This window comes from Netta rufina (assembly GCF_964035555.1).
Source record: "Netta rufina genome assembly, chromosome: 8".
In the NCBI taxonomy this organism is placed as follows: domain Eukaryota; kingdom Metazoa; phylum Chordata; class Aves; order Anseriformes; family Anatidae; genus Netta; species Netta rufina.
Genome location: NC_140131.1, coordinates 19249413 through 19275748, shown reverse-complemented (window position 1 = coordinate 19275748; position 26336 = coordinate 19249413). Strand labels below are relative to the sequence as shown.

The 26336-nt window shown below is 42.4% G+C and overlaps 1 protein-coding gene across 5 annotated transcripts in view; it reads left to right on the top strand.

Moving 5' to 3' along the window:
- The window catches only part of SMG7 (SMG7 nonsense mediated mRNA decay factor), a 47434-nt gene that overhangs the window by 10000 nt on the left and 11098 nt on the right, over nucleotides 1-26336 (top strand). For 4 of the 5 annotated variants that reach the window (XM_084291124.1, XM_084291125.1, XM_084291122.1 and 1 more), the window contains exons 2-15: nucleotides 4101-4132; nucleotides 5374-5491; nucleotides 6453-6585; nucleotides 8721-8892; nucleotides 9746-9817; nucleotides 10790-10940; nucleotides 11294-11429; nucleotides 13486-13648; nucleotides 14703-14859; nucleotides 17887-17957; nucleotides 20299-20359; nucleotides 20945-21064; nucleotides 21427-21862; nucleotides 25581-25725. In XM_084291124.1, the coding sequence (XP_084147250.1) occupies nucleotides 4101-4132; nucleotides 5374-5491; nucleotides 6453-6585; nucleotides 8721-8892; nucleotides 9746-9817; nucleotides 10790-10940; nucleotides 11294-11429; nucleotides 13486-13648; nucleotides 14703-14859; nucleotides 17887-17957; nucleotides 20299-20359; nucleotides 20945-21064; nucleotides 21427-21862; nucleotides 25581-25725 (1967 nt within the window). The remainder of the gene's footprint in view (nucleotides 1-4100; nucleotides 4133-5373; nucleotides 5492-6452; nucleotides 6586-8720; nucleotides 8893-9745; nucleotides 9818-10789; nucleotides 10941-11293; nucleotides 11430-13485; nucleotides 13649-14702; nucleotides 14860-17886; nucleotides 17958-20298; nucleotides 20360-20944; nucleotides 21065-21426; nucleotides 21863-25580; nucleotides 25726-26336) is intronic. The other variant, XM_084291123.1, reaches the window with a different exon arrangement.

Here is a 26336-nt window from a genome sequence, read left to right as displayed (position 1 = left end):
TTCTCTTCCAGCTGAACGCAGACAAGAGAGCAGCTCCTACATGTCCCAGAGCACGTGAATTTTGCTGGTGGACTCTCAAGTTTTGCAGCCCATCCGGATGAAGAGCTGCATGGCTCAGCCAGGAGCTGAGTGTGGCAAGGTGACAAAGCCTCCTTCCCCTAGCTCCCTGCTGCTCACGCAGGTACTGCAAGACCTCAGGCCATCTGTGTGGATTTGTCCAGCTCTGTAGGAAATAGTGCTGGTTGTGTGGCCTGAGGTGAGAATTTAATGTCTGCATCCTTTTTTTATTTGAAATTGCTGTGTGTTAGTGCCAGAAGTATTACAAGTGCCATTTGTCCATTCAATCTTTTATCATCGTGCCTTTTTGTAGTTATGCTTGGTTTTAATCCCTGGGTAATAGGTTCCTAATTTTTCTGTAGTGCGCGCACTGCCATGGTTAGCTGAAGAGCTCTGCTGTCAGCTCCTGCAGGAAGGTGAACACAGGGAGGGCTTGTGCTTTTCTTCTTTCCTCTCAACCACGAGCAACAACCAGGTAGAGTTTATTTTTTTCCCATGTCTCTGGTAAAACAGTATTCCAGGTAACCAGTAGGCTGAGGTGGAAAGTTAACAAGCAGTGTAGGTGAGATTTCATAGCAAACTTTAGAAAACTCAGGTGAGTGTCGCAGAGCTGGTCATAATGTGTCTGCTATTCCTTGTGGGAGCATTCTCTCTCCCTTGCTTTCGTCTCTCCTCTAATAGAACCTGCACTAGGAGAAAGGGAGTAAATAAGATTTAAAAAAAAAAAATAATGCTGTTCTGTGTCCCCTTTCTCTGCTCCCTTCTCTCAGCTGTTGATTCAGCCCCAAATCGACAACAGCATACTTTAAAAGAAAACAAAAACCAAAACCCAACCAAAACCAAGACACCAATATTCAGGTACTAAACCATTGTAATTCTTTTTTGTTGAAGTTAACTTTTCTTTGGAGGAAAATTGAAGAGTGGTTGCTCAGTGTTGTTTTGGAATTGCTTCTGTGTGAGCATTTCCACCTGTTGGAGTGGTTAAACATTTAATGATAACTTGTGTTAAGTGTATTTGGCTTTCTTGTTAATCTATTATTGAAAAGTGACCTTTTCTTCCCCAAATGAAGAATCCCCCATACTCCCTTTGTTGCTTCCTTATCAGTGTGTGTGTGGGGGGATCTGGGATTTGATAGGGGAACTGAAATAGTTGCTGATGCTTCAGAGCTGCCAGGGGAAAACCAAATGGAGTTCCCCTTCAGGCATGGTGGAAAACAGCATTCTGTGCTGTGTGTTTCTGCAAGGTTGGGAGTTTTCATGGGTTTTGTAGGACTTGGGCCATCACAGATCTCACCCAGCTCCTCCTTGCTGTGTAAGAGAAAGGGGCGTGGGGTAAATGAATCTTGGCTCTGGCTGTTGTGCCCCTTGGAAGCAGCGTGTGGCAGCGAGGCAGCCCAGGACAGCTGCTTTGAAAACCTGGGCTTCGTTTTGTGCTCAGTGGTGAAGCTGGTTAACAAAACTGTGCTTCCCTCAAACTGCTGTGGCCTCTAATAGTTACAGCATGGTGCGTACGGGACTGATATTCTTAAAAGTGTGTTGAATTATAATAAAGCCAAGGAATTTGTATTGCAACAAAGTGAGCTGGTTTGGGGCAACAATAAAATGGATTCTTTACTTTAGAGATATGTGAAGGGTCTGAAAGCAGGTGGCAATGAGACAGTTGGAAAGCTTGGTCCATAAATGCCAACATTTGAGTTCGTAAGAGAGAAGTGATGGTCTGGGGTATGGATTTAAGGTGTCTAACTACCTGTTACACAAAGGCAGTGCCTAACAGGTGCTTAGGGATTGAACAGAAGGCTTTTGTCTTTGGGCTTCAAGCTAAAACACCAGGCAGGGTGTAACTGAACAGCTAGCACAGCGCATCAAGCTGTACATTCTGACAAAGATGCCTGAAATAAGTTTGAACCATGTTTTGTGTTTTTTGGCTTTGGACTTACAAACTGGTCAGGAAGACGTGGCCTGAAGACAACTGCTGAGGCAAGCCAAGCAAGGAGCTGCTTCAGAATAGTCTTGAGGTGATAAAATGCAAGCTGCGCTGAGTTTGCTGACAGGCAACACGTTTTTGCAGCAGAGTGAGTCATTCTAATGCAAATTCAACATGAGCTGGTTCAGGAAAAGATAGGGATAAAAAGAGCTTATTGCCAGATGCCTGATGAGACTTGCAAATGAAGAGCCATTCGTGATCCTCTCGCAGGTATCAGTGGCCACGGTGTGTGCCCACTGGGAGTCCACAGGCACCAGCAAAGGCACTTCAGTGAAGGCAGTGCATCTTTTCTCTCAAATACTGGTATTTGGGCAGCAAGGCAGAGCAGGTTTGGTGCCCAGTGTGTCCTCTCTTGCCCTATCTCAGCCACCGTGGGTGCAGGTGTTTTATTTGGAGGTTATCTTTAGGTGGAAACAAGAAGCAGCATGCAAGTGTGAGACCAGCCTGACTAATCCCTTTGGCCTCGAGGAAGTATTGAAATAACTCCTATGCATTTTATTAAAAAATATAGTGATAATCCCTTTAGCGTGTCACAAGCTTATGAAATACAAAAGGCAGTTTGCTTTGCAGCTGCTGCTGAGATTAGCATTAAAGGTATTTGAGGACTGACTTCCAAAACAGATTGAAAAAAATTTTGGTGTAAGTTCCAGCAAAGATCTCTTTCAGCAGAAGCTCTGGGGAACTACTCAGTAGTAACAGGAATATTGAAGGCTAAGGCATCAGCATCTTCCTTCACAGTCGGCCAGGGCCAGCCACGCTGGTGGGGTGGTGTGTTTGCAGAGCATCTCTCAGCAGTGGCACTGACTTGGTGCAAAGTAATTCTCCAGGAAACAGCTGGGCCAAACTTTTTTTGGGGGGAGGGAGGAGAAGCCTTTATAATGGTGGTGTTTGCATTTCTCCTTTACCAGGCTGGTAGTTGCAGGTGGTCCCATGTGGGCAGAGCAGCGGCTGGGCAGAGCCCGTTCCTGGGAGGGGAGCGTGGGGGTGGTGGTGGCGGTGCTGGGTGTCCTGCTCTGCGGGAGCTGCGGCTGCCTCAGCTCAAAGGAAAGAAGCCTGCAGAACCGGCGGGTGTTCCTGGGTGAGCCAAGCTGTGTTATTGCCTTGGCTGGCTGCTCAGAACAGCAAAAAAGATAGCTGTGCACCTGGCAGGGCCAGCTCTGTCTTGCTGCCGTTCCTATCCTGTGAACTGAAGCATCACCGGGCTGCCTCAGCTGGTGAGGCAAGTCCAGCTTTCCTTTTGGCACCAGTGAAGATATTCTTGATGAAAGCCCTCAGAGCATCCCATTGCTTTCTGGGTGGTGCTCTGGTGCCTCGTGGCCAGTTGCTGGAGGTGATCCTGCATTTAATGCAGTCAGGTTTGGTGAAGGGGCCACACAGTGTGTGTCTTCCCGGTGAAGCACTGAGACTCATGTGATAACTTCTTAATCCTAATGTGGATCTCAAAACCTTTCCTCGTTTGTGGTGAGGAGGTGGGACCCAGAACAACCTGAGAAACTGCTATTTTTATAGTCACCACCACTTGACATTGAGAGAGTGCATGCTTGTTTGTGCAGCCTCCCCGGCAGGGGCAAGGAGGGGCTTTCTCCTGGCTCCAGTACTTCCCGAGCCTCCATGCCAAACCCATCACAACTCTCCTCTCCAAATGCGTTTCGCATGTGGCAGGGTGAATTTCAGATCCCTGCTTACAGGTAAGCAGGTATTGCTTATGTGGCAGGACACTGCTGCCAGGCAAAGTTTAAAATGCAGTGACAGGTTCTGTGTGTGTGTGTATATATATATATATATAATATTTTTTTTTTTTTCTGAAAGACTTGATCGAAGCAGGAGAAAGTGAACTGTTGACTTTTTTTATGGTATGAAAGTAGAAGAAATGCTGTTTAGCAACAGTAATTTAAATCCATAATTCAGGGGATAAACTATATGGCATTTTAGGTTGTAGGCAGCCCTTAGAGGAGCTGGCCCCACTTTCTCTACTCACTGGTGCATGAATGTGCTTTAGCATAACTTGATTATTTTGATCAGTCTATTTCTAATTTACTGTTTTATTGCTTTCTTACAGGCAGGCAGAAGTCCTGAAGGCTGACATGACAGGTAATTGTCTTTGTTAGATGGTTGATCTAGCTAATAATACTTGATTTTTGCTTGCTTTCTTTTTATATGTTCCTTATGCTTACCATTCCTAAGAATCCTCTGGAAAGTAAAGGTTTATATGCAAATAAATACAGTCTTAACAATTGTGCCAATCTCTTTGTCTAAAATACCTGTATTGTTAAAGTTGACTTTTGAGTGCGCTAAAAAATGTTTAGAGACAGATCGTGACCCTGTTACTCTCTGTTTGGGGATGAGAGACTCGTGTCTAGACTGCCACAGGATTTGCTGTACTTTGGATTAGCAGCAGGGAAAGGATCTTGCTGGTTTTGAGGGAATTGACACTAACACGTGCCTTACAAAGTGCAGCCCGTGACTGCTACAAAATGCTATGAGCTGACTTTTAAACCATCTGTAGTTACGGCAATTGGGGATGGTTTACATTAAGGTACCAACCACGCCGTGCAAGCAGCTTGCACGATGAACCCCTGCTCCGAGTGTAGCACCTCGGCGTAGCGCATCTCGTGGCTCGGTGTGGGCCCTGTGGGAGCACGGCCTGCCTGCACCCAGCAGGCGCTGTCAGCAGAATGGTTTCCCTGGGACGATTAGCTTGTCCCTTGTGCTCCAGCAGCCCCAGCACAGGTGATTTTATAAGGCATGGGAAACTGGACTGTGTAACTGATAGCTTGGGACAGTGTTTGCACTCACCCTGAAGTGATGAACTGCAGAAGGGGAGTTAGAAAATGGCAAGCATGCAGCTCTACTTCTCCACTGTGCTCTCCTCAACAGCAGCAGCACTGGCTCATGGACTCTCCTGTTTAGTTTTACGTGATTATTTTTTTCCGCTATTTTTCCAGGTTCCTCTTTTTTTTTTTTTTTTTTTTTTAAATTTATCCACTGTCAAAAAGTTCTTCTGCATGTTGAGCTGGGGAGAATCACCCCCTTCTGTCTCTTTTTTTTTTTTTTTTTTGAGCTTTCCCACTGCTGACTTTGCTCTTACCTAATTCTCGTGTTGCAGGAGACCAATGAGTCAATCCCCAATCCCTCTGTAGTTTTTCTATTTCAAAATTGTGATGAATCTGAGGAAAAGTGGGTGTTTGGCATTGCCTGTCTTACACTGCGCTGCATTCTTTAATTTGGTAGGTCAGTGAAAAATCAGCTGTAATGACTGTAAATTCAAGTGTTACAAAAACCTTTTGTCTGTTTTTTTTTTTTTGTTTGTTTGTTTGTTTGTTTTTGCTTAGATTCAAAGCTGGGTCCAGCAGAAGTCTGGACATCCAGACAGGCTTTACAGGACTTATACCAGAAAATGCTAGTGACCGATTTGGAGTATGCTTTAGATAAAAAAGTGGAGCAGGACCTGTAAGTACTGCAATAAACCTCTCTCTGTGTGTGTGTGTAACCTGGGCTGATGAGCAGGAAATCCCAAGGCTCACAAAGTGATTTGTATCCTATGAAATAGTTGCCTTATCTCCTTTAACGTGAGAGCTGTGCTGAGGGTGAAACATAAAAATACAGTAGATTAAGAGAGTTCAATAGATGAGTATTTTACCTTTGGCAATTAGAGTGGGGTTTGGTGAGCAAGATGGAAGGGAATGAGGAAAGAAACATCAGTCTTCTGTGCTGTCAAGGAAGGGCTGAAGCTGTAAGTTTCCAGAGAGGAGGAAAACTGCCTGCTGCAGTCGCCAGGAGCTTTGAACAAGATCTAGCAGAGGCTGAATAGCAGTTAGAGCCCCTTGCTGTAAGCTCTCTGAGGTGTATTTGGGCAAAAGGGGAAGGAAGAGGGAGGAGCATCAAGAGAGGACTTTACCAGACACTCATGAGAAGCACTTTATGGATCCAGGGAAGATTGTGCTGGGTTTTCTCCATGCTCCAAGTCCAGTCCTTGTTATCGAAGAGGCAGACATAGGCTGTAACAGGTAGCTGAGAAAGGCCCGTGGTTCTTCCAGGGCTCTGAGGGGTAGCAAGATGAGTAGACTGTCAAAAATTGTCTTGTCCATGCCTGTATCTGCTGCGTGACTTCTAGCTCAGATTTCTACACCTCACATTTTGTTTTAAGAGGAGAGAGCTGTGCTGCCTAAAACAAAGCAATTACAAGCAAGTATTTATGGTGTTGCAGTGTTAGCTATACAGTATCAGGATTGGTTTCTGTAGTAATGAGAGGTGGGAAATGGTAATTCTTCCATATTTAACATTATTTATTATCTGAATGATGTCTGAATTTGAATATACTCCATTTTCGTGTTTGATGCTATGTGATTAAACAGTTTTCCAGTTTCTTACACTTGCGAAACAACAAGGAAAATGATTCTTTTGTTTTCAGTTGGAATCATGCCTTTAAAAATCAGATCACGACGCTACAGGGTCAGGCGAAAAATAGAGCAAATCCAAATCGGAGCGAAGTTCAGGCAAACCTTTCTCTGTTCTTAGAGGCAGCTAGTGGCTTCTACACACAGGTGAGTTGCAAAAAATCTGTTGGTTGTGGTACATTCATGTAGTCTGTAGGCAAGCATGCTTCAGCCTATGCTAAAGTGCATGTGGGTCCTTCACAAAGCTTTGACTGTCCTCTGTTGGTCTCCTGTGCTGCTCCAGCAACTCCTAGTTCCAAAATGTGGATGCACTGTGAGGACTTGTGTGATGGTGTAATGTTTTGTGCTTTGTTCTGTGTCCCTTCCTTGTTACGCACCAATCATAAGCATTGAGTTCATGTTTCCCAAGAGCTATCTACAATAAATACAGCTTTTCTTTTTTATTTTGAATTATATTGCAACCTAACTTAATGCCTTCCACAGCTGTGGATTTAAGTAGGGTGGTTATCCCCAAGAATATTGCTTTGCATTTAACAACATGTAATGTCTTGCTGTTCTTCTGATCAGGGCTTCTAAGCTTACAAGCACATCTTCAGTCTCAATTTTGTTTTTATCAAAAATAATCTGGAAGTGCAAACTTCAGATATAGGAGCTCTTCTTCCCATTATGCAAAGATGTATTGATGAGTGCTCTTCAGCTAAGTATCTTCTGTGAGTTTTCAGTTCACTTCAAAATCACGTTCATGTACTTACTCATTACTGCTGTTTCTTTGTCTGTAGTCTTTCCAATGCTCGATTTCAGTTTGCACTGGATTTAGGTTACATGTGCAATAAGTCATTCTTCATCAGTTCTGAGTTTCATTCTGAACGTGTACAAGTCAACACTTTTTTTTTTCTTTTTTAGAATCTGTGATTTTATTTCTTTTTTTCCCTTGGGCATTGCTTTTTGGAATGCTTCTGATTTAAAGCAGCCAGTTTGACAGGCTGTGATGTGACTGCCAAGGGTTTTCTGCCATCTACGCCATTTGTCTTGCACAAGTCTTTCTTCCCTGCATTGTTTCAGGAAACTTTGCTCTTGTGCGTGACACCACAGTCTAGGTTGTCTTTCTCCATTTGTGATGTTAATCGTTCCATTTTTAGTCTAAAGACTTTCCTCAGCCATTATACCCGCTCTCCAACAGCAAGGCCTTTGTAAATGACAGTTTTGAAGGAGAACACGAATTCTTGTGATTCAGCGTGTTGGAAGATGTCAAGTTTCTCTTTTATCCCACTTTTATCTGTGACGTCCCTCTTGCTTGGAGATTTTTATCTACTGTATAAAAGACGGAGTAGAAGGGGAAGGAGATCTAACACAAATCTTTTTCTGCAGCAAACAAGAACCCTGTGTTGAGTCTTTAGCTGTTGGTAGTGCACATCTCAGCCCTGGGTTTTCTGAGAGCCTTTATCTAGATGTGGGACTCTGCCACAGGTCTATTTCATGTAGAGATTGAGTGTGTTCCCAGCGGCAAAAGTCTGTCAATTTTTACTTGAAGTTTTAACCCTGTAACACAGTAGAACAAACTTTTCATTTCTAGACTGGAGTCCATTAGGAAGAACTTCAAAAGTGCTAATTAGAATGGCAAAGTTCAGCTTTTCCTTGAATCAGCTTTTGAGATATTTGATTAAGTAGCTGCTGCCTAGTTCGCTGAGCCTCAGCATTAGCTTCACACAAATAATTACTGATTTGGCAGCCCATCCAGTGGGACAACTCAGTCACTTTTGCCTTGTATTGCCTATAAACTTGGTTTTGTTCACACTTCTCCCTGAAGCTGAAGTCAGGGTAGTGCTATTTCTGATGTTGGAACAAACTACAGAAGAAGAACGGCATTTCTTTCTGTTATTTCCAGAGAATGGTGTGTCTTCATGTAGGTATAAAGACTGTTTTCCCCTGAAGTGACCTATTTTAAAAATATGTGCAAGATTTTGAGACCTCTGATAATCAATCTCCCCTGATGCTTGGTAATTTGAATAGTGTGGGGATTGAGATGCCTACTGATCTGAGATGCACAGCTTCAGTAAAAAATATCTTCAGGGTTCTGGGAAGAATAAAGCAATATAAAACTTCATGTCTTCCATATAGATAATGTAATTCTTAAGTCTCTCTTTCAGTAACATAGGCTTGTTCACTTCAAATATGTTTAACTAATCCATGTCTCTGAGTGATCTGTGCTGGTTTTGCCTGCTGTTTCAATGCTTTTCTGATTACTGTCTCTAACTGCTACTAAACTAGACCCGCTTTTCTAGTTATTACAGGAATTGTGCACAGTTTTTAATGTGGACTTGCCATGTCGCGTGAAGTCTTCCCAGCTGGGAATCATTAGCAATAAACAGACGCACACCAGCGCCATAGTGAAGCCGCAGTCCAGCTCCTGCTCTTACATCTGCCAGCACTGCCTTGTCCACCTTGGAGATATTGGTGAGTTTCTTAAGCAAAAGGAGTTGGAGCATTGAGTTCTACCTCAGTGTTCAGCCTTCACAAGGAAGAGTATGTACGTTCCCTGTGCAACTGCTAGACCAACTGTGCTCCAAATTAGCAGCTGATGGTGTATTTGGTTACTGCAGGGGGAAAGTCTGGAAAGCAATGCTGTTAGACTTTTCTGATGTGTTACACAGTAATGCATGGAGACAGTTAAGCGTAGCTTTCTAGTGATTTGCTGGAATCTTGTGTTTCAGCATACTAATCACATAGTCATGTTATAGCTGGTAGGCACAGTGAAATGTTGAAACCAGTAACTATTACAAAAACTTGTTGCAGCAGGCTAGCATACTTCTCCATTTCAGAACGATACTTTTAAATCTCTTGTATATAAAGAAGATAGTTAGATCCAGCCTTTTACAAGTGAGACTTTGATTTTTACATTAATTTCAACAGGCTTATTCCTTTAGAGTAGAGCTATGTGTTGTTGTAGGAAGTGCTATTTTTGCAGTAACCTCCAATTATTTATGTAGTAACCTAAAAGTAGATCTAGTTGTTGATTGTGTGGAGAAGTAGGAAAAAATATTTGAAGCTCTCTGGATGTGTTGCTGCTGGCACAGCAACTTTCTGAATAAAAAATAATGAGCCATGACAAGAGGAAAGACCTGAGGAAAAATGATTGCCTTAAAATTCTACCTGTTGAATCTTTGTGCTGCTCAGTCTAATTGTATGTTCTTGTGCTCATTTCCGAAATGATAGCAAAATGCTCTTCGGGTAAAACTGGTTTGTATTAAAGTAATTGCAAGAAAGTTGCTTTTTTGGTCTCAATTTCAATTGTTGTTGCTGTTTTTAGCTCGATATAGGAATCAGACCAGCCAGGCAGAGTCTTACTACAGACATGCAGCTCAGCTTGTCCCTTCTAATGGTAAGTCTGGGATACCATTTAGGTTTATAATTCAAAAGGAAGATTTGGAGTATCTGCTTCTCTTATGTGGTGATTTGGAACTTGAGAGGTTGTATAAGACCTTCCCCTAATACCCAAAGCAATTGAGTAACAAAGCCCGATCCACCAGGAAGTCATTTAAATAATAGCTGTTTGTCTGATCTTTGTGAATTTTCTCCTTTATGAGTATTTAATAACAAAGAAGGTAATGTGCAGCTTCACTCCAAGACTTCTACTGCTACGTTACACTGTTTAACACGTATATTCTATAAGGGACAGTTAATGAATACTTGTCTACCAGTGGCATACTTTTCTTTCATTGCTTGTTCACACTCCCATTTGTAAAGTTGGGGAGCTAAAATTGTACTTCTCAAGTTACTCATGCAAGTTAAGAGCTTCATTAGTTTTGGAATGAAGCTTTTTAGTTATTGGGTTATGGTGGCCTGAAACTTAGGGATGGTGTGAAGGATGAATTATTTTTGAGCCAGGCTGGTGAAAACAGTACTTAATTTTTTTTAGCAGTGTTTTAACCAAACAGTTCTCCATATTCTAACTAGCAAAAATTTTACACCATAGGTGGAAAAAAACAACACTTGATTTGCCTCAAGAGGTAAAACTGGATTAGATCTTTTCCCGATAGGGGATGATAAATATGGTTATGGGAAAAGCCTAGTTTGAAAGTATCTTGTTTAGACAAAAGTCTTGCAGCATGATTGTTGCCTTGTTTTAATGATATGCTTAAAAATCTGTATCACGAGTTTCAAAGCTTTTTCTTTTGATTGGTACTGATAATGAGGCTGGAGTAAAAGGGTTAGTAGATAAATCTGAATGTTGTCTACTAAAGATCTTATGGCTTTGTGTTCCCTTTTTAAAGTGAGCAGACTTCAGCTTAAACCTAGCACATTCCACTCAATAACAGCTTGTTGGAGGACAAATTTCCTTTCTCTCCTTTAGGTCAGCCTTATAATCAGTTGGCTATTCTAGCCTCTTCCAAAGGAGACCACTTGACCACGATTTTCTACTACTGCAGAAGTATTGCTGTGAAGTTTCCTTTCCCAGCTGCCTCCACTAACCTACAAAAAGCACTTTCTAAAGCACTGGAAAGGTAAGACTAGGCATGAGGTAATTCTACTCAGATAGGATGGAGGAGATTGCCTCTAAATGTAACTCCCTTGCCAGAAGTTGTTTTTATTGTTGTTTTATTTGGAAGTGGAGACTGGGCACAAGTTCCTTAACCCTTTTCCTCATCAGAGTATCCTTATGCATGTTTAGAACAATTTGTCTGGGATGCACTTGAGTGTGAATAGTGAGTGCAGGAAAAAGGCGTTGTGCCAATATGAAAAAGCAGTCTTGCACGGGCATTCCTCCTTTCTTAAACTTCACAGAGAAAGTTTATAATGTTATGTGCAGTTGTCTAATTCCAAAGACTAAAGCCAGGTCCTTATTTTCTGAATGTAGTCGTGATGAGGTGAAGACCCGATGGAGTGTGTCTGACTTCATCAAGGCATTTATTAAATTCCATGGCCATGTGTACCTGAGTAAGAGTTTGGAGAAGCTGAGCCCTCTTCGAGAGAAGCTGGAAGAACAGTTCAAGGTTAGTTCTAACAATGTTTTAATTGGTATATTGAAGAGAATGTTTTTAGCAGCAGAGTTCTGAAATTACAGTCCAGTGATAACTTTTTCACATGCTAAAATATGGGAAATTCAAGTAGTCAGTTAGGGAAGGTTTGTATCACAGCTAATAACAGATGGTTCTGTTGACTTCTTCAAATAGTAGTTTTTTTTCCCTTTTGAGACGTGGCGTGTTGTTGGTGGAGATACAGGAGAAATCAATGACCACAACTGCTCTTTACTTTTTAACCTGGATGATTCTTTGATGCCTGTGAAAAGCCCTCAGTTCATCTGGAAAGTCTTGGCTTAGTTGCCTGAAGACTTCTGAGTGCTTGATTTCTGGATGGTGTTCCATCACTCCCACTGGTTATTAAGATGGCTTTTAATCTTCCTCACACAACTTGCCTCTCCTACCAGTGGTTTGCCTCTAAAAGCAGTGTACTAGTACAACCTTAATTTGTGTGTAGACTAGAACTATTCAGAACATGTTTCCTCTGGAAAATCCAGGAGTATCCATTAATTATGCAGCCAGCTCATTAAGTTGGACAGTATAGCAAAGACTGCAACAAAGCAAACTTAAGGTATTTATCCAAGGTAGTACAATTTCAAAGTGGGCATAATATTAACTGTTAGTCGCCTCCTGGAAGCAGTTTCTTCAATGTCATTATTTGTGGAGAATGAGCAGATATTATGGATAGGTTTGACAGAGCAAATAGAGTATGCTTTTAGAAGTTAAGAAAGAGGGAGCAGATTTTAGCAATGTAAGGAAATACAGATAGTCTTTACAGTGTCAGTTTACATTGAATTTTTGCATTTAATTGGGCTGCTAGAGCTAGGTCCAAACAGTCACTGAAATAAAAACAGAAATGGAACTTGTGAATTGTATGAGCTTTGAATGTGAACTGCTTGAATGCTGGGAATTTTCTAAATTAAATAATTGTATCTCTTTGTGTGTTGTGTTGACTGTTGAGCAAGTACTGCTTTTTCCATAATGCCTATAATCAATAATTATGAGCATTGCTCAGGCATGTGGAATAGCCTTTTCTTTAACTGATCCACAGTGTTAAAATAGAGCCCTGCTCTAATTGAGACCTACTTTGTTGCTTAGATTACTTTTATTTACATTGTGCAACAGAGAGCTTAATTTACTTGAGAGCAACTCTTCTGACTTAGATGTGTTGAATGTGGATGTGAAATTGCCTGTGTGGTGGATAACCACTTCAGCTGTGTGGCTGATGGCAACTTTGAATGAGGAGACAGGTCCTAGGTAGGAGAGCTCAGCCAGGCCCCCAGCTCTGCTCCTGGTGGCACTGGCAGTTGTTGACTGCTGTGTGCTTCAGGCCTGTAACTGAAAATGGAGGTTGAAAAGGAAGCTCAGACCTCTTTCTGATGCTTACGCTGGTTGGTCAATTTGCCTGCCTGCCTGTGTATCTGAACAGAATGCCTAGGTTGTGGTTTAGGATATCTCTTTTTCCTGCTTTGAGAAAGATGTCTTACAATGTAGCTGCTAAAGTGCATCAGTAAATAGCTTGTGCTATTTCAGTTAACCACAGCACTCCATGACCCATGAAGTTAGATGTGGAATTAGTCTTTAATATATAACCACAGTGTAGTTAAATTTTCCTGGGGTGTTTTTTTCTTCTGAAATGTCACCCTATCTCTGCTTTTTCTTGGAAAGGCTGAAAACCGCAGTGGACATGCATGCCCTTGCAATTCTTGCAGTTGCATTGCAATGCTGTAATTGCACATTAAAGGCACGCGTTCCCTGACAGAGAGCCATTCCCAAGGGAGTGCTGATTTGTTGTGTGTATGACTTGGTGTACCAGCAAAAACCTTGGGTTTAACAGCAGGCATCTGCCTGTGTCCTGCTGGGAAAGCTGAGTGCTGAGCTATTAGGGATGACCTGAAAGCAATCTAGAACGGGTGTTGCCTCGAGGGCAGGAACATTAATCAAGCAGTGCAGTAGAGGCTACTAATCCTTCTAAGGGTGTGCTTTGCCATGTAAAAATGCATGCTCTGTATGTATGTCTTTGTTGCAGAGGTTGTTATTCCAAAAGGCCTTCAATTCTCAGCAGTTGGTACATATTACTGTTATCAATCTGTTCCAACTGCATCACCTGCGAGACTTCAGCAATGAAACAGAGCAGCACAGTTACAGCCAGGATGAGCAGCTCTGCTGGACACAGTTGCTGGCTCTCTTCAGTAAGTATGAGAATTTATTTATTCTTACATTTCTAGATTGGTTTTATGTGGAATCCATTAGTGATTTGCTATCATATGTTAAGACAAGATGGTTGTGCAGTCATTTATGTCTAGCAGTGTTAATGACCACTGGATTTGTGTCCCCCCCCTGTTTGAAACCTTACAGAGCTCTATATATTTTCCCTGTTTCTGAAGTACCAATATATGTCCATTGAAGGTCCATTCTGAAGGACCTGGGTGCTCAGTTGGATCTGACTTGTCTGTGGGTAGTACCATATTTGTAGGGCTGCTCTGCAGCTGTCTGCAGTGTGGTGTGAGTTGTTTCTCACACTTTGATGGGATGTAGTTCTAACTTGCCAGGACTGAGGGTGAAATGGTGCCGATAGGCTCTGGGCCTTGGCTGCTTCTGTGCCCTTGATAATATCAGGTAGGAGTGCAGAGCATTTTAGGCTTCCTATAATGTTGATTCCCTTGATCTGAAAGGGATTATGCTTAGCTTGGCTTTGCTTATAAATACCTAAATTTCTGAATACCAGAACTTCACAAACTCCAGACTGGAATCTGGAGAAAGCACTGTGTTCATACTTGCCTGGTACTGTTTCTCAGCGTGTGTGCTCTAACGGGCCTGCCTGCAGAGCTAACTCCATTTGTGTGCCTCCTGACCTAGGGAAGTGAATAAAATGCAGACAAATGGTTGACCACTTTATAAAAAAAAAAAAAAAAAAAAAAAAGTATTTTCTGATCTGATTGTTATGGGCTTGTGTCACTAGGTTTTGTTAGTTTGTCAAAAGGATTTACCATAATGCTTAGAGGAAGAAAAAGGAGAAAAAAATGTTTAATTGTAGAAAAATATATAGTGGGGGGGGGGGGGGGGAAGAAGGAAGATGCTCTGATCTGGCAGAGGATTTGTTAAGATGAAGTAATTGTACTACTTAAAGAACTAGCTCTTCAAGTATGCTTTTTTTCTGGGATCTGGATTTGTTTGAGGTTATTTGGCCAATTTTAAAGTATTGCTCCTGCACTGATTTTTGTTTTCCCTGTGCTCTGTTTCCAGTGTCCTTTCTTGGAGTTCTGTGCAAGTGCCCTTTACAAAATGACTATCAGGAAGACTCTGGGGCTGCATATCCTCTTCCAGCTGTGAAGGTTTCAATGGACTGGCTGAAACTTAGGCCCAGTGTTTTCCAGGAGGCAGTAGTTGATGAAAGACGGTAGTGAGTGTTAATCTTTCTTTTGATACATTTAATTGCATAAGGTAATAATGACTGATGATACACAAATTGGTAGTAGGAAAGCTGATCACATAACTGATCAAAAATCCCAGAGAATGTGCATGTGCTAAAACGTTCATAAATGTGATCGTGAAACTTTTTTGTGCTATATCAGCAAATTCACTGCTTTAATTGGCCTTAGGTTTGCTTGTAACTTTTAAGTTAATAAGATCAGAGGATCCACTTTAATGTCTGACTTGAGTGTAACTACTTAGTAGAGCCTTAGTCAAGTCTGTTGTAATGATTTCTCAGATTTATTGAGGTGGCAGGAAAAAACTTGCCTTAATTTCTTGCAGTAAGTCATCAGCTTGGGCAGAGCTGGAATCCAAAATTTTACTGGCTCATGATCCTGGAATTAAGTTGAATTTTGTAGGGAAGAAATGTCAGTACAGACATTGCTGTTCTGGGTTGTTGCTCTGATTTTTCACTTCTACCTCTAATCTCATAAATTTATGCTTAAACAGTTGAAAATGAGTTCAATTTATAGCTAGCCTGTTAACTTTTCATGAATTGTAGCAGTTCAGTAAAGTATTTCTGGCCTGTTAGGTATTTCTTCAGATTGGAACAACTGCTACTGACACAGCTGGATGGGTATTTTTCCTAGGATGGCCACTGTAAGGAAAATAGTGTGAAAGCAGCTTAGCTGATCTTGTGTGATTTGCCACGGTGCTTCCAGCTCTCTCAAGGTGGTCTGTGCTATAAGATGTGATTCTGGCCATGGCTTGCGCTTCCTGTACATTGATGTCTGGGGAGCAGGGGTACCTGTAACCTTGGTTTGTGGAAATGCTGAACAAGTGTTGAGATTTGTGGTCATGTGCAGAACGTTAAGTCCTAGAGCTTCAGGAGCTTCTGCAGTTCGCAAAGGCAACACTAAGGAAAATAAAAGTTAACAAATTGTTATCAGAAGGTAATAAGGTAGTAAGTATTGCTGTATGTGTATTCTAAAGGAAGGCTTTATCCCACTATTTTAATGGTGAAGATTATTCAAGACTCTTCAATGTAAAGTAGTCCTTGCAGATTGATGCATGTAGTATTTTATGGAGCACCAAAATGAATACTCAGGTGTAAACATGTTTTGAGTTAGCCAGAGTAGATCCCTCTACCCAGAGAGGTAACAGGTTCTCTTTGAAGATGCCACTTGTATTTATCACATCACAGATTTAAAAATCAATATTTTATATTGTACAATATTATAAATAACAATATTCTCTAGTAATGCCAGGTACATGTTGTTTAAAGGAGCTGTGAAGTGGGCAACAAATAGCTGTAATGTGTACAGCTGAACTTAAAGTGAAGTACTGCTAAGATTCGTCAAAATGGGCTCTAGTTAGTAGTCATTCCATTCATTGGCCCCAAAAAGTTAAGATGACATCTGTCTTCCCCATTATTGGTGAGAATTAGTTTTCCTTCTAGTTCCATTGTAAAATCCTTATGAAAGGCATTGTTTGGCTGCAGGTCACACAAGCACGCGTGCCATTATTGGCCTCTGAATAAACTGATGTCTGTTTTATATTACTTGAAGTCTTCCTTACTCCGAGTTCATAGGTAGTTGTGTTCTCAGACCAAGAAATAATCCTTACTCCTTTCTAAACTTTCAGTTGTCCCTGTTCTGTGCTTATTGTTCTCCTGTGGAGAACTAACCCTACTCCATACAGACTGAGCATCTGAAATGGGAAAGAAAGGTGCTTATCTAGAATGGCAGATGAATCTGAAAGCAAGAACTGAGGACAGAAGTCAAAATATCAACACTAGTGTGTGTGTTGGAAATGAATTTTCCAAACTTTCCCTGGGCAGCCACACTGGATCTAGATTTTTTTTTTTACATGTGTTACTACATCACTCTACTTTAGAGATCTTTTACTACAAAAATCTTTTTTTCAAATGTACTAGAAGATTAGAATTTACTGTAGATTGCAACAGACTTGTACTCTCCCTTTTTTCGTTTTGTTTTTTGTCGATCACAGGGAGGAAGGAGTTATTGCTTATTTTAGCATACAGAATATACAGTATATAAACATTGTGTTTACTGTCCCTGCAGCTGTGCAGGGAAGTGGCTAACCTCAGGCTCTCAGGTGCATGCTGCATTCTTCGGTCCAGGTGTTAGATGATGGCTGAAAGCCTGGCTGAGGGAAGACAAAGATTCATTTTGCTAATAAGGAGCACAGTGGACACCTGTGCCTGCTATTTCCACTTTAAGAAATAGTTTATTTGTTGCCTTCAGTGACTTGATGCCCAACACTAAAGCAGAGAAGGATGCTTAGAGTTTTAGGCTGTAGCTTTAAAAAAAAAAAAAAAAAGGCAGCCTGTTGGTGGTAGTTAAATGTTAACCGCCTATACAGTGATTATTGTGATTTTTAAATGATTTGCTCCAGGGCCTTTGTAAAGGATTTCTAGTCATTGTTTGCACTGCTATTGCTGGTGCAAGACTGGGTTACTGCCAGCTAACCTTCACTTTAATCTCCTTACTCAGTGCAACTATTACTTAGACCTTCTTGTCTTTCTGGTGTCTGTTCCAGTGCCACAGAGCTTTGCTAATGTCAGTGGAACCAGAAGTACATCTGTATCTCGGTGATTTGTTTTGCTTCCAAACTGTTTCCTTTACTTTGTCACTGAGAGTAGGCAGCTTTAGACTGAAAAACATTGATTGCAAACGACTTCAGAGTGTTCTCAACTTCTGCTCATGCAATGTTTTTGTCTAGTAAAATTCATGGTAAATTTCCTGAGTTGCTGGATTATAAGCAACTCATACTGTGAGCGTCTGGCTTCCTGGGTAACTTTGCAATGACTTCTTAAAAATACTAGGTTCTTCAAGTCAGTCTTATTTTCCTTGATGCTTGAGGGAAAAACCTTTTATTGGGAATCAAAGGACTAATGCAAGCTGTGGCTGTGTAGTAGATTTCAGTGTTTTCTTGGTAAGGTGAGTAAGTTTCAGGTTTTGTGGTTTTCACTTAGTTTCTTTTCTGATTGCAGCATATGGCCATGGCTGATTTCTCTTCTAAACAGCTTCCAGCCTCATGAAGAAGATCTGTCCAATAATAATGGTAAGGATGCTTCTGGTCTGTGCTGTGAGAAGGGCTGGCTCATTTGGAAAGCTTTAAACTAGATCCGAAGGGGGATGTGGCTGTAGCTGGGCTTGCACTGGCGGGGCAGCTCTCTAGCACTGATGCAGACTTGAAGGCTTCCCTCCCCCCTGGGGTGAAATTGGTGTGCTCAGCTTGCTCCCTGAAGTGCCTGGACACCAATGCATGCAGCATGGGGAATAAGCAGGAGGAGTTAGAAATCCACGTTTGGTCAGGAGGTCTGGTGGCAATTACAGAGTAATTCAGATACATTGCAGGTAAAACTAACACTAGAGACAATGGAGACCCACTGATGAATGAGATGGGTGCCCTGGTGACAGAAGATGAAGAGAAGGCAGAGTTACTTCTTTGTCTCTGTCTGTAATGCTGGAGGCTGTCCTGAGGATCCCCCTGTACCTCTGGGGTCCCAGAGGAAGTCAGGATAAAGGAGGAGTTTGCCTTAGTTGATGAGGACTGGGTTAAGGACTGATTAAGCAAGCTGAACATCCATAAGTCCATGGGTCCTGATAGGATGCACCCGTGGGTACTGAGGGAGCTGGTAGAAGTCATTGCTAGGCCATTCTCCATCATATTTGGTAAGTCATGGGGAACAGGAGAGGTGTCGGGACAGGAGGAAAGCAAACATCACTCTAGCCTTCAAAAAGGGCAACAAGGAGGACCCAGGTAACTATAGACCAGTCAGCCTCACCTCCACCCCTGGAAAGGTGATGGAATGACTTATCCTTGGGGTTGTCTCTAGGTATATCAAGGATAAGAGGGGTCATTAGGAGCAGTCAGCATGGCTTCACCAAGGGAGAGTTGTGCTTGACCAACCTGATAGCCTTTTATGAGGATATAACCAGGTACATAAATGACGGGAAAGCTGTGAACATGGTCTAGCTTGATTTCAGTAAAGCTTTTGACATCATCACCCATAGCATCCTTGCAGCTAAACGAGGAAGTGTGGTCTAAGGTAGCGAGGTGGGCTGTGAACTGGCTGAAGGGAAGAAGCCAGAGAGTTGTGGTCAATGGGACAGAGTCTAGTTGGAGGCCTGGATCTAGTGGAATCCCTGAAGTGTCGGTGATGGGACCAGTATTATTTAATATATTCATCAACAGTTTAGATGAGGAAATAGTGTGCTGTCAGCAAGTTTGCTGATGAAACTAAACTGGGAGGAGTGGATGACACACCAGAAGGCTGTGCTGCCATCCAGTGGGACCTAGACAGGCTGGAGAGTTGGGTGGGGAGAAATTTAATGAAATATAACAAGAGCAAGTATAGAGTCCCGCATCAGGGCAAGAACAGCTCCAGGCACCAGTATAAGCTGGGGACTGGACTGCTGTAGAGCAGCACAGGGGAGAGGGACCTGGGTGTCCTGGTGGACAGCGGGATGACCATGAGCCAGCACTGTGACCTTGTGGCCAAGAAGGCCAATGGCATCCTGGGGTGTATCAGAAGTCGGGGGGGTGGTTAGCAGTGGGGAGGAGAACCTCTCTCAGCCTCTACTCTGCCCTGGTGAGACTGCATTTGGAATATTGTGTCCAGTTCTGGGCCCCTCAGTTCAAGAAGGACAGGGAACTGCTTGAGAGAGTCCAGTGCAGAGCCCTGAGGATGATGGAGTGGAGCATCTCCCTTATAAGAAAAGGCTGAGGGAGCTGGGTCTCTTTAGATTGGAGGAGACCGAGGGGTGACTTCATTAATGTTTGTAAATATGTTAAGTGTGAGTGTCAGGAGGATGGAGCCAGGTGCTTCTCTGTGACACCCAATGATAGGACAAGGTGCAATGGGTGCAAGATGGAACACAGGAGGGTCCTCTTAAATATGAGATGAAAATTCTTCACGGTGAGGGTGACAGAACGCTGGAACAGACTGCCCACATGGGTTGTGGAGTCTCATTCTTTGGAGACATTCAAAACCTGCCTGGACACGTTCCTGTGTGACCTGATCTAGGTGTTCCTGCTCGGGCAGGGGGATTGGACTTAGATGATCTTTCAAGGTCCCTTCCAATCCCTAACTTTCTGTGATTCTGTGACTGGGAATGATACGTGCTTTTTGTGATGTTGTGGGAAATTGCAGTTGAAAGGCAAACATGCAATAAGTTGTCTTCTAGTATTAGTGCACACTAATGCTTTGCAAATGCTTCTTTCTTGTGCTGAGCAGACTTGCTCTTTCTCCTTCTTGAGCTCCTCAGCTTACAGGGCAGACAAGTATAGTGGACATGTTAGTTGAAGGCTTTACTGTATATAGTTACCTTGCTGGGGTGTGAATTTGTGTCTGTAATTAGTGTTAATGCTGTTTTTATTTTTATTGTCTATTCACCAGCAACCCCCCTTCCAGAAGAATTTGAGTTGCAGGGATTCTTGGCTCTGAGACCCTCATTCAGGTAGGTGACAGCTGAAGGAAACTGCCTCCTTGCTAGTGTCACTGCTTTGATAGCCACTCCTCTGTTCGCTACAATACTTTCTTTATGAACACGTGCTGCTATATGGATTGATGCAGCTATCATCTTGGGACTGTAATAGGTAACGTAGGATTTCATCTGCATTCTGAAGAAGAAAACAGATCCTATGCCAATCCTCAATAAAACTCTGAGGAATGCCATGAGCCAATGACATTGCTCAGTTTTCTTCTGCAGTCTTCAGACTAATAAAATAAAAGAGAAATAATTTAAGAAATGAGGAAAGGAATATTTTTTCCCTTGAAAATTGTGTTTTTACTTTTTCTGTTTTTAACTATGTCCCTGTACCTAATAACATGCACACACACACACAAAAAAGACCCTCTTCAATGTAGATACATGTTATGAGAAGAAAATTGAATCTAAATCAGACAGCATGCTTTGAATAGAATCTGGTGAAATATCACAGCCTATGACAAAATAATGTCGACCAGTTGTATTTCTAAAGAAACATGCTTTTGCTGAGGGTAACTGTAATTAATATTATTCCCTGTGCTATTTCAATGTTAGGAACTTGGATTTTTCCAAAGGTCACCAGGCGATTACAGGAGATAAGGAAGGGCAACAACGTCGGATACGGCAACAGCGACTCATCTTCACAGGCAAATGGATTGCTGATAATCAGCCAAGGTAACTGCAAATAGCTTCTGGGAGTTTCAGTTGCTTCTGTAAGCTTAAGCAGTACAGGTGCCAGAGGTGAACTTTATTTTTCTCGTTATTTTACCAAGCAATTCAAAATAATGTGAGTTCAGGATACTGACAGTGCTAGTAATATGTTCTGTGTGTCAGCATGCCACTGTTCCCTAAGCTAATTCTGATAAGGAATGCATTCGGATGTGATGCTTCACTCCAGTGAGGCGCTTTAGTGATACCGAAGCACAGCTGGGATGAGTGGAAACAGTATTTGAAGTTGTAGCAAGAGTGTTAGGTTACCCTGTGGAAAAAAAAGCCACCAACTATTCATATTTGCTTTTCAATTTCTGTCTTTTTAGGTTGATTCAGTGTGAAAATGAGGTAGGAAAGCTGTTGTTTCTGACGGAAATCCCGGAATTATTACTAGAGGATTCTAGCGAAGCCAAAGAGAGTCTCACCTTGCAGGAAACATCTATCGCAGAACCACTATCCACAGATGGCAGCCCTGGACTCAAATCAGTTCTGTCCTCTGGCAGAAGTCTAAACAACAACTGTGATGCGGGAGAAAAACCAATGGTCACGTTCAAAGAAAATATTAAGCCACGAGAAATGAACAGAGAGCAAGGGCGGATCTATCCACCTAAAGATGTAGGTAGGGAAAGACGGGACTATAGCAAAGGAATAGTAGCCAATAAGAACGATGGGAAGAAGGATAACAATAAAAGAAAGAATGAGACCAAGAAATGCGGCTTGGATAAAATGCAGGAAGCAGGAAAGCAGAATGTGGCAGTTCAGGTAAGCCTTTAGATCAAAGGGATACTGCATCTTAGCAGTATGTTTGTGTCAGGGCCCTCACTGCTTGCACAGAAATCAGTAGAGCCAAGGTCTTTCTGCGGGCCTGCAGGTACCCTTAATGCATAAGGGGAAAAAAAAAATCTGTCTCAGAGACCAGGTATTAGTAAACTTTGGGTCTCTGCCCTTTTCCGTGATGCTGTCTCAGTTTATTGGGGAGGAAAAGGTAGGGAGCAATGAAAGGCGATTTTTTTTGTATGTTCAGTATTTAAAAAACAAACTCAAACGACAAAGCCTTCTAGCTTTTGTTCCACAAACAGTTCAAGGGGCAGCGTGCATGGCCAGGTCTTAGTCATGCTATTACCCATGCTGTGGTTGTTGTGAAGGAGCTGGGCATTTTCTGTTCAGTTGGCTTGTGCGCTTGCAATAAATCGAACACACCACAAAAGCACTGAGTTGTTTACTTGGAGGAGGATCCTCTGTACTGCGTGTGCAGTAAGGAGGCCCTCGGTGGTTGTAAGAAAAGCCACGCAGCTTTTAACCTGTAATTCTGCACTGAGATGCTTGTTGAGAATTGTTGGTTTTCACATCAGCTGTTCTTTTCTCTTTTGTATTTTTTAAAGGCATGCTCTTTTCCCCCATTTATGTAGCACTATGTACAAAAATGCTCACCTCGTGTGTAGGGAGTGAATTTACTGTTCTGGCTTCCACAGAGTTGTAGTGAATAAGGGTGGAGAATTTCAGGGTCGATGTAATCTGTACCTGGATTGTTTTGGTTGTATCTCATCCATTGACAGGTGTTGTCTAGAGGCATTTAATGATAATGGAGATTCAGTTATTTCCCTTGAGAAACAGGGTGAGTTCTTCACTGTTCTTACAAGCAGAAATCATTTCTTAACGCACTTCATTTCCCTTGCTACTGCGTAAACCTACTGCTTCCCAGGACAGGTCTAGAGAATAACTCAAGCTGGTCTAGAGAATAACTCAAGTCTTCTCTTTGCAAGTGCTCTGAGGACCTGTTACTGAAATTTTGTTTTCCCTAGGCTAGACAAAGCAGCTTCATGTCTTTCTGGTGTGTGTTGGTAGGACCCTTGGATCGTTCTTCTCCTTCTGATCATTTCTTATTAGGCAATGTTAGTACAAAAGGGAAGGTCTGCATGGGCAGTCCTGCGTTGGGTTTGCATGGGGTCTGTGCAGGGGTGGGAAGGGGAAGAGGAGTAACCCACAGAAACTGTGACAGTTGTTTGAGTCACTGACACCGGCCTGGTACCTGAAAAACAGTCTAGATAGGGGAGTTGGAGTGGCAGGTGTTTAGGCTTTATTTGCTGAACATGTCTGGAATGTGGCTGCAGGCCTGAGCATAACTCCTGTGCCGGGGTTTGTGACCCTGCCTTGCAAAAGAAGGGCTTGAGGCTGAAAAACCAATATGCTCGAAGAAGTAGTGTAGGTCTCTTGTGTAGGGAAGGTAATTTTAACCCAGTCGATTTATCAGAAACTTGTTTGTTTTTTTGGTCTTAAGACTTACCATTGGGTTTGAAATGCATTTTTCCTGGATAGGGTGCTGTGTTGGATCTGGTTGGTCACACTTCATCTTTTGTTGAAGAGAAACTAATTTGGAGTTTTTAATTCTATCAGCTTTATTTAGTTTAACTATCACAACACCGTTTGCTGAACTTATTTACCCACACCTACTCCAGGACGTGGGGAGGGTTTGCTCCCTGCCCTGCTAAGATGCCTGCTTAGGCTTTGTACCCATTCATGGTCTGCTAGTGCTTTGCTTTGGCTTTCCCTGAAATTTCAAACTTTGTCTACTCTGTAGCTCTTTGTTTTCAAAAGCCTAAACTCTATAAAGCTGCAGCTCCTACTTTAGCAAAAATGTCAAGAATGTTGTAGGGGAAGTAGTTGGTCCTGTTTCACAGATAGGCGGAAAACTTGCGTGCTCAGACAGGATCACGCGAGCGTGGCGTAGGTTGAACCTGGCCTCGAGGGGAGATGCTGTTGGGCGCAAAGGAAGGCGTAATGCAGACCTGCTCAAGGTAATGTAAAGGCCACCGGGATGAAGCGATGCTCTTCCCAGGCACCAAGTGGGAACTCTTGAGACCGCTGGGGATGTAAAGATGTGGGAGTATTGATGCTTTTGAGGTCGAGGAGAAACAAATGAAGTGATTGAAATTAAGCTTTCTTGATTAACCAATTTCAGTTATTTAGCTTCTAAAAGCCCACTATAAATTGTATGAGGGGAGTCTTTTGGAAGCCACCTTTGGAAATGTTTGATTGCAGCTTTGAGTTTATGGTGGACTAGAGCTCGTGTTTTGAAATCCCTGTGCAAGAAGAGCATCTTTGAATTTGGACATTGCTATGAAAGAATGAATGCAGTATGGGTTGTAACAATGTTTGGCTTCTTGTGGAGAGAGAAAAAAAGGTACAGCATGATATAATTTGAACATACAGAATGTGATAAAGGGTACAGGTGGGCAGCAAACAGCTGTGGCATGAGAGGGGGAGCAGGGGCTGCTCCATCATTTGTGACATTTAGCATCAGCCAGACTCTGAGGTGGAGTTTCCTCCCAGCTTTTTCTAGTGGGAGATGAAAAATACAGTCAAACCTCTGTCTCAAAAGCTACTTTTTTAATGAAACAAAAACCAAACTACACTCCCATAATTTAAAAATGGGGAAATTCAGAGTTATTTAAGAAAGACTTAAGAGAAAGATTGAATGCATTTTCACCCCATCACTGATTTTGGAAGGAAGTGCCTACCCTCCTAGTCCTTTCAAATCAGTAGCTCTAAATGTTGAAAAAAGTCCCACGCAGCTGTTTTTTTTTTTTTATTGTTTGGGTTTTTTATTTGATCACTGATAAAAACCCCTTTCAGTCACCTCTGAGGCTTGGCATCAGGTCTGCTCCTGGGCCCTTTCTATATTGCCCGGGTTCTTTGCTTGCTGTCTTTTTCCTGCCTGCTCCATCTTGCATTCCAGGCAGTTCTGCCGAGCTGAACAGAAAGGGAAAGTAGTCTTCCCCTCTGTCTTCCTCTCCAGGAAGACCCAGCCCGCAACAGACTCAGAATCAGGTAAACATTACATTACATTCTTCTCTCTGCCTTTAACTGGTGCAGCTCTTTTAACAGAACATACAGCAATTTCACAGTAAACTGAAAGAGGTTACCACCTCAGCTATGTGTCGTGTATGCTCTTATTTGAAAGAATTTCATGATATGCAGGAGTTTGTGCATATGCTGCACTGTGTAGATGAGGCTGGAAAAGTTCCCTAGGAAGAAGGTGGCAGCGTTTGTTTTCTAAGGTGCTGCATGTAAGTAGCTTGAAGTAGGTCGACGCAGTGCCCTAGGAGAAGCGTAATAGCATTTGCATCTTCTGTTTTTGTTCTTAAGGCATTGCAGGTGAGCAGCATGGTAAGTCCTTTGTATGGTCTGAGGATGTTATGCCTGCTTCCCACTCTCTTGTTAGAGGACAAGCCTGTTGCAGTCTTCTGGGTGGGCATCTGTCCTGTGCTTTTGTGAGGCAAGGAGTGTCTGAGGAGAGGCAAAGTCACCTGCCTGAGGCCAGAGAAGAAGGAACTGGATTCTGATGTTCCAAACCTCCTCCAGTAACTTAGGGCAAAAGAAAATTCTCTGACTATTTCAGAGTTTGTTTTTTGGCTTGAGACATTATGTGGTTAATTACAGGAAAAGTTACCTAATTTCTTCTTGCTTTATTTTGTATTAGGTGAAATCCCAGACAGAGATGAGGAAGACTCCAGTGTCTGAAGCCAGGAAAACACCTGTAACTCAGACTCCGAGTCAGGCCAGCAGTTCCCAGTTCATCCCCATTCATCACCCAGGAGCTTTCCCTCCCCTTCCTAGCCGGCCAGGTAACTTGTGTTCTTTCAAAGTGTGGTTTTACAGTTGTCTGCAAAGAAAAGTCTGTGCTCTTAGCTGTTACAGCCTCTGAAGGTAGTGGCTGTTCTAATGAACGTGCATTCTCATGGTGAGAGTCTTACAGTGTTGTAAAGAAGGGGCATAGCAGAACTGAAATGAGATGAATAGGATTCCTTATGTTTTGTTATCAGTGTCTGCCATGAAATCTGCCACCTTCCTTCTTGATTAGCACAAGATCGAGAGATTTCACAGGAGGCTGTTTCTGTAGTAAGTCAAAACATGACAAAGTCTTCTGCTAGCCCAGGAGAAAGCGTTCCCTGTATGTAGGACTATTACAAAAGATCAGTCACGCTGCTTTCTTTCTAGCTTGGTTTCTTTTGTAGTGATACTCATGTTTTAAGCTGTAATTTGTGTGGTGTCATTTGCTGTTGCTGTGTTGTGTGTTCCCATTTTGTTGCGGAGCATTCCTGTCATGCCTTACTGTCCATCTTTGCTCGCAAAATAGCTGGGAGCTGTATCTTTCCTGTAGCTCCTCTGCATAGTTCCTCAATATAAGAGAGAGGGACCTCTTCTCTGTTTTAATGCCAGCAGGAAATATGGCCTG